The 13,839-nt window shown below is 36.0% G+C and overlaps 1 protein-coding gene across 9 annotated transcripts in view; it reads right to left on the bottom strand.

The window, feature by feature from the left end:
• Positions 1-13,839, bottom strand: part of EXOC6B (exocyst complex component 6B) — a 717,212-nt gene that overhangs the window by 335,355 nt on the left and 368,018 nt on the right. For all 9 annotated transcript variants that reach the window (XR_013830987.1, XR_013830988.1, XM_079940498.1 and 6 more), the window contains 4 exons: positions 13,270-13,341; positions 12,471-12,568; positions 10,779-10,884; positions 9,793-9,902 (listed from right to left, as the gene is read on the bottom strand). Coding sequence is in view for 7 of the 9 variants with exons in the window: in XM_079940498.1 (XP_079796624.1) it covers positions 9,793-9,902; positions 10,779-10,884; positions 12,471-12,568; positions 13,270-13,341 (386 nt within the window). In the remaining 2 variants the exon portion in view is untranslated. The remainder of the gene's footprint in view (positions 1-9,792; positions 9,903-10,778; positions 10,885-12,470; positions 12,569-13,269; positions 13,342-13,839) is intronic.

Genomic DNA, 13,839 nt, shown 5'->3' with positions numbered 1-13,839 from the left:
CATACTCCATCATCAAGTGATATTTTCCCCAGGGATGCAAGGTTACCTCAACATCTGCAAATTACTCAGCGTGATATACCACATTAACAAACTGAAGAATAAAATTCATATATGATTGGGAAAGGAGATCAAGATGGTGGAATAAAAGGATGTAGAGCTCACCTCCTCCCATAAATACATCAAAAATACATTGACATGTGGAACAGTTCTCACAGAATATCTGCTGAACTCTGGCAAAAGATCTCTTGCAATCAAAACTACAAGAAAGATGACCACGTAACGTAACAGGGTAGGAGGGAAGGGAAAAAAGGAACGTGCATCTCTGGAAGGAAGCTGTAAAATGGCAAAGGTTTCCTCACCTGGGGCACCCCCTTCACCAGCTGGAGATCAGCAGGAACAGAAAGGGCATGACATAGGCTCAGAGAAGAGTGTAGCAGCCAGCTGGCAGCAGGTAGAACATAGAGAGACCATGACAGGTGGTCCTGGCCACCTCCCTGCACTCCCCAAAAGAGATGTGCACACACCAGCAGGTGTGTGTGATGCCTGGGTGTTGAATATCCAGATTTAACAGAGAGACCCAGGAAGAGGACTGGAGTAGGCTGCGCAGAGATACCCTAAAGGGGCTAGAGTGTGGTCCGAGCTGCAACCAGGTGTGTGCACAGGACGAAGCCGAAGTTTGATAATAGAAGCTCCATTGTTAACACACATGAAGGGAGGGGTGGGGGCCCACCAGGGCAGCATCATTCTCACTTTATTTTTTATTGCAATATAACTGATTTACAATGTTGTGTTAGTTTCAGGTGTACAGCAAAGTGATTTAATTATACATATATGTGTATCTATTCTTTTCCGGATTCCTTTACCCTATAGACTATTACACTGTATTGACTAGAGTTCCCTGTGCTATACAGTAGGTCCTTATTGATTATCTATTTTATATATAGTAGTGTGTATATGTTAATGCCAGCTGCCTAATTTCTCCCTCCTGCCCCCCACCTCCCCCCTCTGGTAACCATAACTTTATTTTTTAAGCCTGTGAGTCTTTTTCTGTTTTGTAAATAAGTTCATCTGAATCGCTTTTTAGATTCCACATACAAATGATATCATATGATATTTGCCTTTCTCTGTCTGACTTCATAATCTCTAGGTCCATCCATGTTGCTGCAAATAGCATTATTTCATTTTTTTTATGGCTGAGTAATATTCCATATGTACCACATCTTCTCTATCCACATCTCTGTAGATGAACAACATTTAGGTTGCTACTATGTCTTGGCTACTGTAAATAGTGCTGCAATGAACACTGGGGTACATGAACCTTTTCAAAGTATGGTTTTCTCCAGATATATACCCAGGAGTGGGATTGCTGGGTCATATGGTAACTCTATTCTAAGATTTTTTGGGAATCTCCATACTGTTCTCCACAATGGCTGTATCAATGTACATTCCCACCAACAATGTAGGAGGGTTCCCTTTTCTCCACACCCTCTCTAGCATTTGTTGTTTGTAGACTTTTTGATGATGGTCTTTCTAACCAGTGTGAGGTGATATCTCCTTGTAGATTTGATTTGCATTTCTCTAATAATTAGTGATGTTAAGCATCTTTTCATCTGCTTTTCAGCCATCTGTATGTCTTCTTTGTATGTCTTCTTTGGAGAAATGTCTATTTAGATCTTCTGTCCATTTTTTTAAAAATTAATTAATTTATTTTTGCTGTGTTGGGTCTTCGTTTCTGTGTGAGGGCTTTCTCTAGTTGTGGCAAGCGGGGGCCACTCTTCATCGCGGTACGTGGGCCTCTCACTATCGCGGCCTCTCCCGTTGCGGAGCACAGGCTCCAGACGCGCAGGCTCAGTAGTTGTGGCTCACGGGCCTAGTCGCTCCATGGCATGTGGGATCCTCCCAGACCAGGGCTCGAACCCATGTCCTCTGCATTAGCAGGCAGATTCTCAACCACTGTGCCACCAGGGAAGCCCTTTCTGCCCATTTTTTGATGGGGTTGTTTTTTTGATATTGAGCTGCATGAACTGTTTGTATATTTTGGAAGTTAATCCCATGTCAGTTGCATCATTTGCAAATATTTTCTCCCATTCTGTGGGTTGTCTTTTCGTTTTATGGTTTATTTACTATGCAAAAGTCTTTAAGTTTAATTAGGTCCCATTTATTTATTTTTGTTATTTTCATTACTCTAGGAGGTGAATCCAAAAAGATATTTCTGTGATTTATGTCAAAGAGTATCCTGCCTATGTTTTCCTCTAAGTGTTTTATAGTATCCAGTCTTACATTTAGCTCTTTTATCCATTTTGAGTTTATTTTTGTGCATGGTGTTAAAGAATATTCTAATTTTATTTTTTTTTTACATGTAGCTGTCCAGTTTTTCCAGCACCATTTATTGAAGAGACTGTCTTTCCTCCATTGTATAATCTTGCCGCCTTTGTCATAGATTAATTGGCCATAGGTGTGTGGGTTTATTTCTTGGCCTTCTATCCTGTTCCACTGATCTATAAGTCTGGCTTTGTGCCAGTACCATACTGATTTGATTACTGTAGCTTTATAGTATAGTCTAAAGTCAGGCAGCCTCATTCCTCCAGCTCCATTTTCCTTTCTCAAGATTGTTTTGGCTATTCAGGGTCTTTTGTGTTTCCATACAAATTTTAAGATTTTTTGTTCTAGATCTGCGAAAAATGACATAGGTAATTTGATAGGAATTGCATTGAATATGTAAATTACCTTGGATAGTATAGTCCTTTGGATAATATTGATTCTTCTAACCCAAGAACATGGTATATCTTTCCAGTTGTTTGTGTCATCTTCTATTCCTTTCATCAGCATATTATAGTTTTTGGAATACAGGTCTTTTGCCTCCTTATGTAGGTTTATTCCTAGGTATTTTATTCTTTCTGATGCAATGGTAAATGGCATCGTTTCCTTAATTTCTCTGATATTTCATTGTTAACATATAGAAATGCAACTGATTTATGTATGTTAATTTTGTATCCTGCAACTTTACCGAATTCACTGAGAGCTCTAGTAGTTTTCTGGTAGCATCTTTAGGATTCTGTATGTATAGTACCATGTCATCTGCAAATAGTGACAGTTTTACTTCTTTTCCAATTTGGATTCCTTTCATTTCTTTTTCTTCTCTGATTGCTATGGCTAAGACTTCCAAAACTTGTTGAATAAAAGTGGTGAGAGTAGACATCCTTGTCTTGTTCCTGATCTTAGAAGAAATGCTTTCAGTTTTCACCACTGAGTACGATGTTAGCTGTGGGTTTGTCATATATGCCCTTTATTATGTTGAGGTAGGTTCCCTCTATCTCCACTTTCTGGAAAGTTTTTTTCATAAATGGTTGATGAATTTTGTCAAAAGCTTTTTCTGCATCTATTGAGATGATCACATGGGTTTTATTCTTCAATTTGTTAATGTGCTATATCACATTGATTGATATGTGGATACTGAGAAATCCTGGCGTCCCTGGGATAAGTCCCACTTGATCGTGCTGTATGAGCCTTTTAATATATTGTTGGACTTGGACTGCTAGTATTTTGTTCAGGATTTTTGCATCTATGTTCATCAATGATATTGGCCTGTAATTTTCTCTTCTTTGTGGTGCTATTTTTGTCTGGTTTTGGTATCAGGGTGATGGTGGACTCATAGAATGAGCTTGGAAGTGTTCCTTCCTCTGCAATTTTCTGAAACAGTTTCAGAAGGATAGATGTTAACTCTTCTCTCAATGTTTGATAGAATTCTCCTCTGAAGCCATCTGGTCCTGGACTTTTGTTTGTCAAGAGTTTTTTAATCACAGTTTCAATTTCATTGCTTGGTTGGTCTGTTCATGTTCTCTATTTCTTCCTGGTTCAGTTTTGGGAGACTGTACCTTTCTAAGAGTTTGTCCATTTCTTCTAGGTTGTCCGTTTCGTTGGCATACAGTTGCCTGTAGTAGTCTCTTATGATCCTTTGTATTTCAGTGGTGTCAGTTGTAACTTCTCCTTTTTTCATTTCTAATTTTATTGATTTCAGCCCTCTCCCTTTTTTTCCTGATGAGTCTGGCTATAAAGGTTTATCAATTTTATTTATGTTTTGAAAGAACCGGCTTTTAGTTTCATTGATCTTTTCTGTTGTTTCCTTCATCTCTATTTCATTTATTTATGCTCTGATATTTATGATTTCTTTCCTTCTGCTAACTTTGAGTTTTGTTTGTTCTTCTTTCTGTAGTTGTTTTAGATTTAAGACCAGGTTGTTTATTTGGGATTTGTCTTGTTTTATGAGTTAAGATAGTATTGCTATGATCTTACCTCTTAGAACTGCTTTTGCTGCGTCCCATATGTTTTGGATTGTCTTGTTTTCATTTTCATTTGTCTCTAGGTATTTTTTGATTTCCTCTTTGATTTTTCCAGTGATCCATTGGCTACTTAGTAGCATATTGTTTAGGCTTCACGTGTTTGTGTTTTTTACAGTTTTTTTTTCTTGTAGTTGATTTCTAATCTCATAGTGTTATGGTCAGAGAACATGCTTGATATGATTTCAATTTTCTTAAATTTCACAAGGCTTGCTTTATGGCCCAGCACGTGGTCTATCCTGGAGAATTTTCCATGTGTACTTAAAAAGAATGTGTATTCTGCTGCTTTCAGATGGAATGCTCTATAAATATCAATTAAGTCCATCTAATGTGTCACTTAAGATCTGTTTCTGTATTGATTTTCTGTCTGGATGATCTGTCCATTGATGTAAGTGTGGTGTTGAAGTCCCCCACTACTATTGTGTTACTGTCAATTTCTTCTTTTATGGGTGTTAGCATTTGCCTCACATATTGAGGTGCTCCTATATCTCTCTCCTTCTGTTGGGCCATCAGTATAAGTAGTTGAACTGGGTTTGGGTTCTACTGTTGCTATGATTACCTTCAGTGCTTCATAGATTTCAATTTTTTCTAATGATAGCATGGGGCTATGTGTGATTACTGGGGTCCCAGAAGGTTTTTCAAGTTTTTCAAAAAGTTTCTGCATCATCCACATTTTTCAGCTATACCTACATGCCTACAATACAGAATTGATCTCTCTTTCCCTACATTCTTGCCCATCACCTAGTGGTGCTACCACTTGTTACTTAGTTCTTACTGGACTATTAGTGGAGATCAAAGGACTTACTCTGCTGTCCTGGCCAGCTTCAGTTTTAGACTGGTCATGTGTCCTGATGCTAAGGGATGGAGCTTGCTCAACATCCTTGTCCTTCCTTCCAGTGGCAGCCAAACTCTGCCTTGTATATGTGGTGGGTCTAATGCAGAAATTTTCTGCCCTCTTCCAGTATTAGAAGACCTCTAATGGTACTGGTATAAGACCCTAAGCCCAGGACTATTTTCTGTCCTTCTCCCAAGAGTTGAAAGGCTTTTTTTCTTTTACCTTCTCCACGGTTTTAACAATTGGTCTTTACCTGTGTTCTGCAGAAAGAGTTTGCTGCCCATCCCCCAGTGTCACAAAGTTTTTGGTCTACATGAGTGAAGGGTCCAAACTGGGGGCGGCGGGGGGGCCTTCATGCCTTTTTCAGAGCAATGGCAGATCCCATCCTCTATGCCTGTAACATCACTGATGGCCTTCTCTGATCTCTTACCCAGCTCCCAGTCTTTCTCATGAGCACTCAGTGGAGGTCCATGGAAAAGGCCATATGAATGAGTTAAATTCCTCCTAGATCTTAGCTCCAACTAAGATATTACTGATCCATTAACTCTTTAGTTGATTTCCTCTTTCTCACCTGTGTGATAGCTATGCCTTTCTTCTTTGCTCTGTCACAAATGAGGGAGATCAGGGCATCCTGTCACTCTCTCCTGAGAGGGGCTAGTCTCAACTTGGATTTCCAGGTATTTGGCCACTCCATAACTCCAGCTCTCTAATGGGTTCCAGAAAAGTTTTCATTTTGTAGTTTATCTGTTTTGATTGGGAAGAAGCAATACTCTTTCCAGCTTTCTATACTGTAGACATAAGTAGAAGTATCTCATAGCAATTAGCTTTAAAAAGAAAAAAAGTGCTGTGCATGTATTCACAAGGAAGAAAGACTAAAAAAAAAAAAGAAAAAAGAAAGAAATTCTCATATAGAAAGAGTGGTTATTAATGTGGTAGACTTTTGGGTCATTTACATTTTTCTTCTATGTGCTATTCTATATCTCTCAAGTTCTTTACAGAGATCTAATTTTATAACTTAAAAAAAAGATCTGCATATATATATGTGTATTCTATTTTTTAAGTCAAGTGCAAATGATAGATTATTTTACCATAGAAATGCCATTTACTTGCTGTTTTTAAAATAAACTTTCAAATAAATTTTGTGTCCTCAGAATTCATACAATTACATATGTATTCAATATCTGTAATCTTTCTCAGTATCCTCTGTTCAATGTAAAAGACAAAATTCTTGCTAGGAAAAGAAATTAAAGTTTGATTTAAGAAAATAATTATGCTTAAAGCTTCATAAGAATCTATCTTTTTCTTATAAATTTATTTATTTATTTTTGGCTGCGTTGGGTCTTTGTTGCTGTGCGCGGGCTTTCTCTGTGGCGAGCGGGGGCTATTCTTCATTGTAGTGTGCAGGCTTCACAGTGGCTTCTCTTGTTGTGGAGCACAGGTTCTAGGCGCATGGGCTTCAGTAGTTGTGGCATGTGGGCTCAGTAGTTGTGGCTTGTGGGCTCTAGAGCACAGGCTCAGTAGTTGTGGCACATGGGCTTAGCTGCTCCATGGCATGTCGGATCTTCCCGGACCAGGGCTCGAATCCGTGCCCACCACATTGGCAAGCGGATTCTTAACCACTGTGCCACCATGGAAGTCCCCATAAGAATCTCAATACAGTAGTTTTTGCTGTTTTGAGAGCCTTGTGTTAAAGAAAACTAACTGTTTTTATTCATATTATGTCTTACACCTCATAATATAATCTCCCCACAATGACAGCTACGATTGCCAAAGTGATTTCTGTCACTCCAGGTTATAATGTAAATGTAGCCCAGGAAATAAGATAAACAGCAATTGAAGAGTAAAAGGCATCTGTAAACCAACCCCCGCCAAACTGAATATTTTTTTTTAAACTGTCAATGTTAAACATATCAAAGGAGTTTTCAGGCAAAAACTTAATATAGTTAAGCAGTAAAAAGACTTCTGAACAATTTACTCAGATTGTCCCTTTACCATATTACCTTTCCTCCAAAAAAGGATAGAAGAAGTCATCATGCAATGAACTTGTAATAATTTACATACAGTAACGTACCAAAAAGTACCTTAGAGACCATTCTCTGGTACTAAGTAATTTGATGGTGGTCATTTGAAGGGTAAAAAAGTTTTGGTTTATAATTTCCAAAGATAATCTCATTTCCAAAAGAACATTTCTATGAAATCAATCTCATTTTCAGAGAAAAGAACTAATTAATTACACAAACCTTGTGTTTCATTTTTTTACTTAGTAAGAATGGCTATCAAGCAAGTAACCAAAACTATTTTCCAATTGTCTATTTTCAGAGTTGTGTGGCACACCATACATCCACTCACTTCTTTCTTTCCTTCTTTCTTTCCTGTTCCTTCCTTCCTTCCTTCCTTCTTTCCTTCCTTCCTTCCTTCCTCCCTCCCTCCCTCCCTCCCTTCCTTTAAAATTTACTAAGCTGGGTGCAGAGGATATTGTGCTGAACAAAACTTAAAATGTTTCTACCCTTCAAGAGGCCTTTTCTTACATCCTCAATTTGTCTCAGACTCGGTTCTTATTTTGTTGCTGTATATTTTCATCACTTAATAATAATTGCACAGTTCCTCAATTACAGTAGGTACTCTTCGAAGACATGCATTTTCAGCAACTTAATGTCCTTACTACCAAGCACCATCTCACAAATAATAGATTACTCACAATGCATGATGAATAAAACAAATAAATAAACAAAGGAGCTTATAGTCTAGCACACACAGAAACGCATAGATACAATAAACGCATAGAGCAATAAAATCTAAGATGAGCTATAATGACAGTATTCAGAGATTACCGAAGTAGCACAAAGGAGTCAGCAGATCAACTCCATTAGGGGTGGAAGTGGTCAAAAAGCTTCATTCAGCACATGATATTTAAACTGAATCTTGAAAGATGGTTAGAAGTGAGTCAGGAGCTTCAGAAGAGAAGAAATAACTTCAAGTAGAGAGAAAATCATGAGCAAATTAAGAGAGTTAAAAATAGCATGTTATGATCAGAAAATAGCAAACAGGCTGGTATGACTGAAGCACGGGGTGACAGGGAAATTACCCTGAGATATGAATCTGGAAAAGGTACAGGGGACTAGGTCAAGGAATGGGGGAGGAGGCAGACAGACAAATATGTCAGGCTAGAGTATGCCATGAGAAATCTCTGCAAAGGTGAGAAGAATAAAGTTAAATGATAAGATTTGATTTTAGAAAACTTACTCTAGGGGACATACAGAATAGAATAAGGAAAACGAAAGGACAGATGGTTGGGAAAGTAAAGTTAGAGGTAAAAGAACAATTAGGAGACTACTTAAATAGTCCAAGACAAATATGACTACAACATGAATTAAAGCAGCCATACTGGGAAGAGAAAACTTTAAAGAAAAAAAAGAAAAACTGAAAAAAAGAAATCGATGTAATTTTGTCCTCAATTAGATTTAGAGAGGCTCATTTACAAATGAGTACTGCCCTCATTTGTTAAATGGTAATAATTAGTGCTTACCTCAAAGAAATATTATAAATTCCTGAGATAATGCATGTAAAATACTTCACAATATGATTGCCAAAGAATAAGGTTTATAAACATGGTAGTAATTATTTTGTTGATGCTGATGCTGATTGGATTTGAATCCTGGCTTGAATACTTACTCCCTGTGTGACCTTCATGAAGTTACTTAATCTCTCCTTCCCTCACATTCCTCCTCTGTAACAGTGGAGTATGCTCCCTAGTACCTCATAGATAAGTACTACTTTGAGCTTTATAGATGTAATAACATATTCATGAAGGGTTTATAAAAATTTAGACCAATATCTGAAACTTTATTTTTAAGAAAAATAGTTATTAATAGAAAATAGGAGTTGAAAATGATTCTCGGATTTCCAATATGGGCGAACGGTGATACTCACTGAGAGGAGGAGGCTCCTTTAAAAAGCCAATCATTCTCCTTCAAATTCTTTAAGATGAATTAAGTGTTCTTCTCAGTGTTTTGCAAGCACACTATACATATTACAACACTCACCAGGGTATATTTTAACTGTCTATTTTCATGTCTATTATCCTCAGTAAATACTGATGATATCTAAGGGCAAAAAACTGTCTGTTAATCCTGCATCCCCAAAAAGCAGGATGCTTCTGGTATATAAACAGGCTCAATATACGTTAGTGAAATAATTAAACTTAAAGGAGATAAGAATTCCTTTAACAAGTCCAGAGAATATTTGGAAAGAATGGTATTTCCAAAGAATTTTACATGCTACTCCCCTACAGGCCTTAAATTTTCATCAAATAGAATGTAAAAAATAGTATATTATACTATTCTTTTCTAGTGAATTCTCACTAGATAGTGTTGAAATGCAAATCTGTAAAGAAAATAGCAGAGAATAAAGTAAATAATATAAACAAAAAGAAATTATTCAAGAGTTTCCAACTTTCCCTTTCACCATGACCATATACATATAGCAGTGCCACACTGTAAAGGGTTAATATTAAGATTTTCAAAATAAGAGCTAAGGGAACATCAAAAGTATTCCAGAATATTTATGTATATGGAGCCATAATCTCACTATCTGTTGTATTTCCATTGTTTCATACTATACCTTAGATGAAGATCTTCTGAAAACTTCAGACAGGCGTAGATAAATTCTTTAATTTGGTTGTAAACTTTTGGCACAAATTCAGAGAATGGAAACTTTTTTGGAAATGGTTGCTGTAAAAGCAAGAATTAATGAAAGCCAAGTCACAAACCAACATACATTGAAAATACCTATAAATTAATTAAAATGCAAAGGAAATTTTCTTCCACACTGTGAACTGCCTGCTTAACAATCTCAAACTAAAAGAAATATATTTGTGAAAGTTTTCTGATACTAAAAAGAATAAGATTAAATTAAATAAACAATAATTCAAATGTCCTCCAAAACCTGATAAATAAATTGTGATACATTTTCAGCAATAAAAAGTAATGAGTTACTGATACATGCAACAACTTAGATGAATCTCAAAAGCATTATGTTCAGTGAAAGAAGCCAGTCTCAAAAGGTTACATACTATATGATCCCATTTATAAGGCATTCTAGAAAAGGCAAAAGTGATGGATAGCAACAAGACTGGTGGTTGGCAAAGGCTGGGGGTTAGAGGAGGAACTGATTAAGAAGGTGTAGCATGAGGGAATTTTTTGGAATCATGGAACTGTTCTGTATCATCATTGTAGTAGCACATACATGACTCAATGCATTGTCAAAACCAATACAGTTATATAGTATGGTAAATTCTACTGTATGTTTTGGGGATAAAATGTCCTAAAAGTATAATAAAAGAAAGTATTTGAAAGTGTAAGCCAAAATGGAACACTTCCAGAAATCCCCCAAACACTTCAGAGTTGACAATACCCCAAAGCCATTTACTGATTCCCCAAACAGGAACTTCTGCTCTTCTAAGCCCTTCTAAGCCCAAAAATCATCCTTTGAAGGTGTTTTAGATTTCTAACCCATTGAGTTAGAAGTTATGCCTTTAATGAGACTGATACAAAGAAAGTTTTAAGGGGATGCCAAATCAGAGAAATTTATTTTAAAGTGTTCCTTACCTTTTCCAGCTCTGTATCTTGGAATGGGAATTGTCCTACCACCTTTTTATATATCTCTTCACTTGTTACTGGTATAGGACTGTAGTTGTCAGAATCAAGTATGTTTCTATAAAGAAAATAAAAGAAGAAAGGAAGGGAGGAGGTAAAAAGGAAAGAAGGGTTAGTTGATCACTACAGTGATCACAAATAATTTTCAGATGAGCTCCAAGAGTTGTATATCCACCTCAACCCAAAATAAATATTTCCCAGTCCCTAATCTATTCCTTTTATAATACAGCTATTTGGTCTCAGGAAAGGACATCTTTAAAAAAAAAAAAAAAAGGAATATTACATTCTAAAACAAATGGAACACAATTATAAACATGACCTCATAGTATTTGAGATTTACAGGTCAGACAGAAAATTTTAAGGCAACATGTTGAAGCCTTAAGGCAAGTGAGAAGTAAATAATAAAAGAATGTGAGCTCTGGAGAAGGCAAAGAGGTTTTATTTGCTTTTATTAAAAAATAAGACATTTTTGATTATGTTCTTTAATTCTGTACTAGATCTAACTTTCAAAACTGGCAGATGAGGAGAAGCAAGTTCTATAATAAATCCAAATTATGTTCATTTACTTCATCTACTGCTCTACATTAAGAATGACTTTTTCTTCATCCATAGCTTTCGCCTCCTTAACTGGACTGGGGGTTCTCTAAAAGCAGAGAGCATACTACCAAAATCAAAAAAGAAATTTACTGAAGGCATCAGATCAGATGCTCTTAAAACCATGGATATATCATGTTACTAATTTTCAAGAGATAATCCTCCTCTAAATAAAACTGTATCATTAATAAACTGGGCTTTTAGAAACACAAATGCTTATATTAATATATAAATGAGTTGCACTACACGATTATCAGAGACATGTTCATAAAATGTGAAGAGTAAGATTAAAGGGACAATGTAATATCTTAAAGCTATACGAACCTGAAAGTAGGGAAAGCTGATCTGGGGAAGAGGTCTTACAGTAAGCAGAAAGATCACTTTAAGGAGTAAAGGTGCAAAAGGAGAAGAAACAAGTGAGCTGACATGAGTTGTGTGCCAGGAAAACAGTGCAAGGAAACATTTGTAAGTGGAGGTGTAATACAATAATTTTCTTATTGTTGTATGCATGCTGCAGTAACTATTTAAATAATATGCTTCAAATACTGGATTGTAATAAATCTCTTCTCTGGGTATAAGAGAATAAAGATGATGAGGAATCACATGAGTGAGTCTTCAAAAAAGTTCCAAAAAAACTAAATTACTTGAAAGGGCTCAAAAGCCACTACCTTACAAGTGAGACATAGACTGGGCATGATCCTCAAAGAGAAAATCAAAAAACAGATTAAGAAGACACAAGGTGATCTGGTTGGTATGAACCAAGGTATATGACATTCATTCAAGAAAACAAAAAAGCCAAAATGGGATCTGGGGACTCCTCACATAGTAGGTACTAATATACTGAGACTGGATATCTCAGGAACTTTATTTGGGACACCACTACACCTTATTTGAATTCTTAATCATAACTGGGATCAGAGCTAGAAAAAATAAGCCACATATACTTATTGCTTATTACATCTGAAAAACCTTATGTATAAAGACGTGTGTACACACATGCATGCACACACGTGCGTGCGCACACACACACAACTAGAGACAATTTCTCACCTGAAAATACCTGACCACTTCTTTAGCAAAGTTTCACTATATTGATCTCTGATTTCTAACAGCATGTCAAAAAGCTGATTTACAGGAAAACCATACACCTGAAACAAAATAAGAAAATAGCTTCATTTCATAAGGTGATTTTTTTAAGCAACATGAGAGATTAGGCACTGAAAGATGTTTTTGTTCTTTGGCCAACAATTTAAATAAAACCATGATAAGAAAAATCTTTCATTCCCACCTAATATCTAGTGTTCATTCTTAAGAATTAAAAGATATATACCAATATAAGCCAGTCAGAAAAAAATTAAAAGATGAACATTAAAATTAATATATACTGGGTATAAATGTCAGCTAAGTTTTCCCTACAACTCCTTCTGTAAATCTTAGCAACCTTCAGGAATAGGGAGAGAAAATGAGAATGCTACCAATCTCACCCACTTCTAATGCTATTCTATTGAATATAATATGTGGTTCATTATTTAAAACAGTAGTTATGAAACTCCAAAATCACTTAGACATTAGATCTGAATTAAGGACATTTTGAAGAACTAAGGTAGTGAGTTCAATTAATTGATTTGCCTTGAGAAAAAAAGGGGGATGAGAACAATTTATGAGAACATAAACGGTCAAGGTGATGAGCAGGAAATGCTACAAAGAGATAAAAAGTTCTAGCTCTAGGAAAAGAAGAAACACAACTAAAAACTAAAAGTTACTTACTCAAGCTTAGATAGACAATGAAAAGATTTAGAGATGATGAAACACTCATCTAGATAAGTCTGTGTAAACATAAACCACAAACCTGAAGTGTGTCAGCAAAAAGCACAATGAGGTTCTTCAAATCTAACACGAGGTTTGGATCAGAGCAGTAAGACTAAAGGAAATAAAAGACAATGAGGAAAACCACCTTTATTAAAAATAAAAGTAAATTTTAATTTACTCAACTGCTTAATGCTGCACCTGGTAAAGGCTCTCTGGAAAACCTTCCTGGTTTAAAGTAACACCAGATTCAGCCAGGGAAGAGTGAGTAAAGACTCCAATAATCCATGATCTACATTTTTAACACTTGGAAATTTAAAAACACACTTCTAAATAACTGTTTGGTTAAAGAAGAAATCAAAATTGATATTGCAGATTATTTAAAAATGAACAGCAATGAAATAGTTCAAATCAAAACCTATGGAATGCAGCTAACACCATTTTAAAAACAAATTACATCTTAAATGTGAACATTAGAAAACATAAAAGATTTAAAATAAACAAACTAAGCACTCAACTCATGAAGCTAGGCCAAAAAAGCCAAAATAAACCATAAATGAGAGAACAAAACTGATAAAATAAAAAGCAGACATTAATGACATAGAGAAGACAT

Source organism: Stenella coeruleoalba (genome assembly GCF_951394435.1).
Source record: "Stenella coeruleoalba genome assembly, chromosome: 13".
NCBI lineage: Eukaryota > Metazoa > Chordata > Mammalia > Artiodactyla > Delphinidae > Stenella > Stenella coeruleoalba.
Note: the sequence above shows the minus strand (reverse complement) of the source record. Positions and strands in the feature narration are given on the sequence as shown.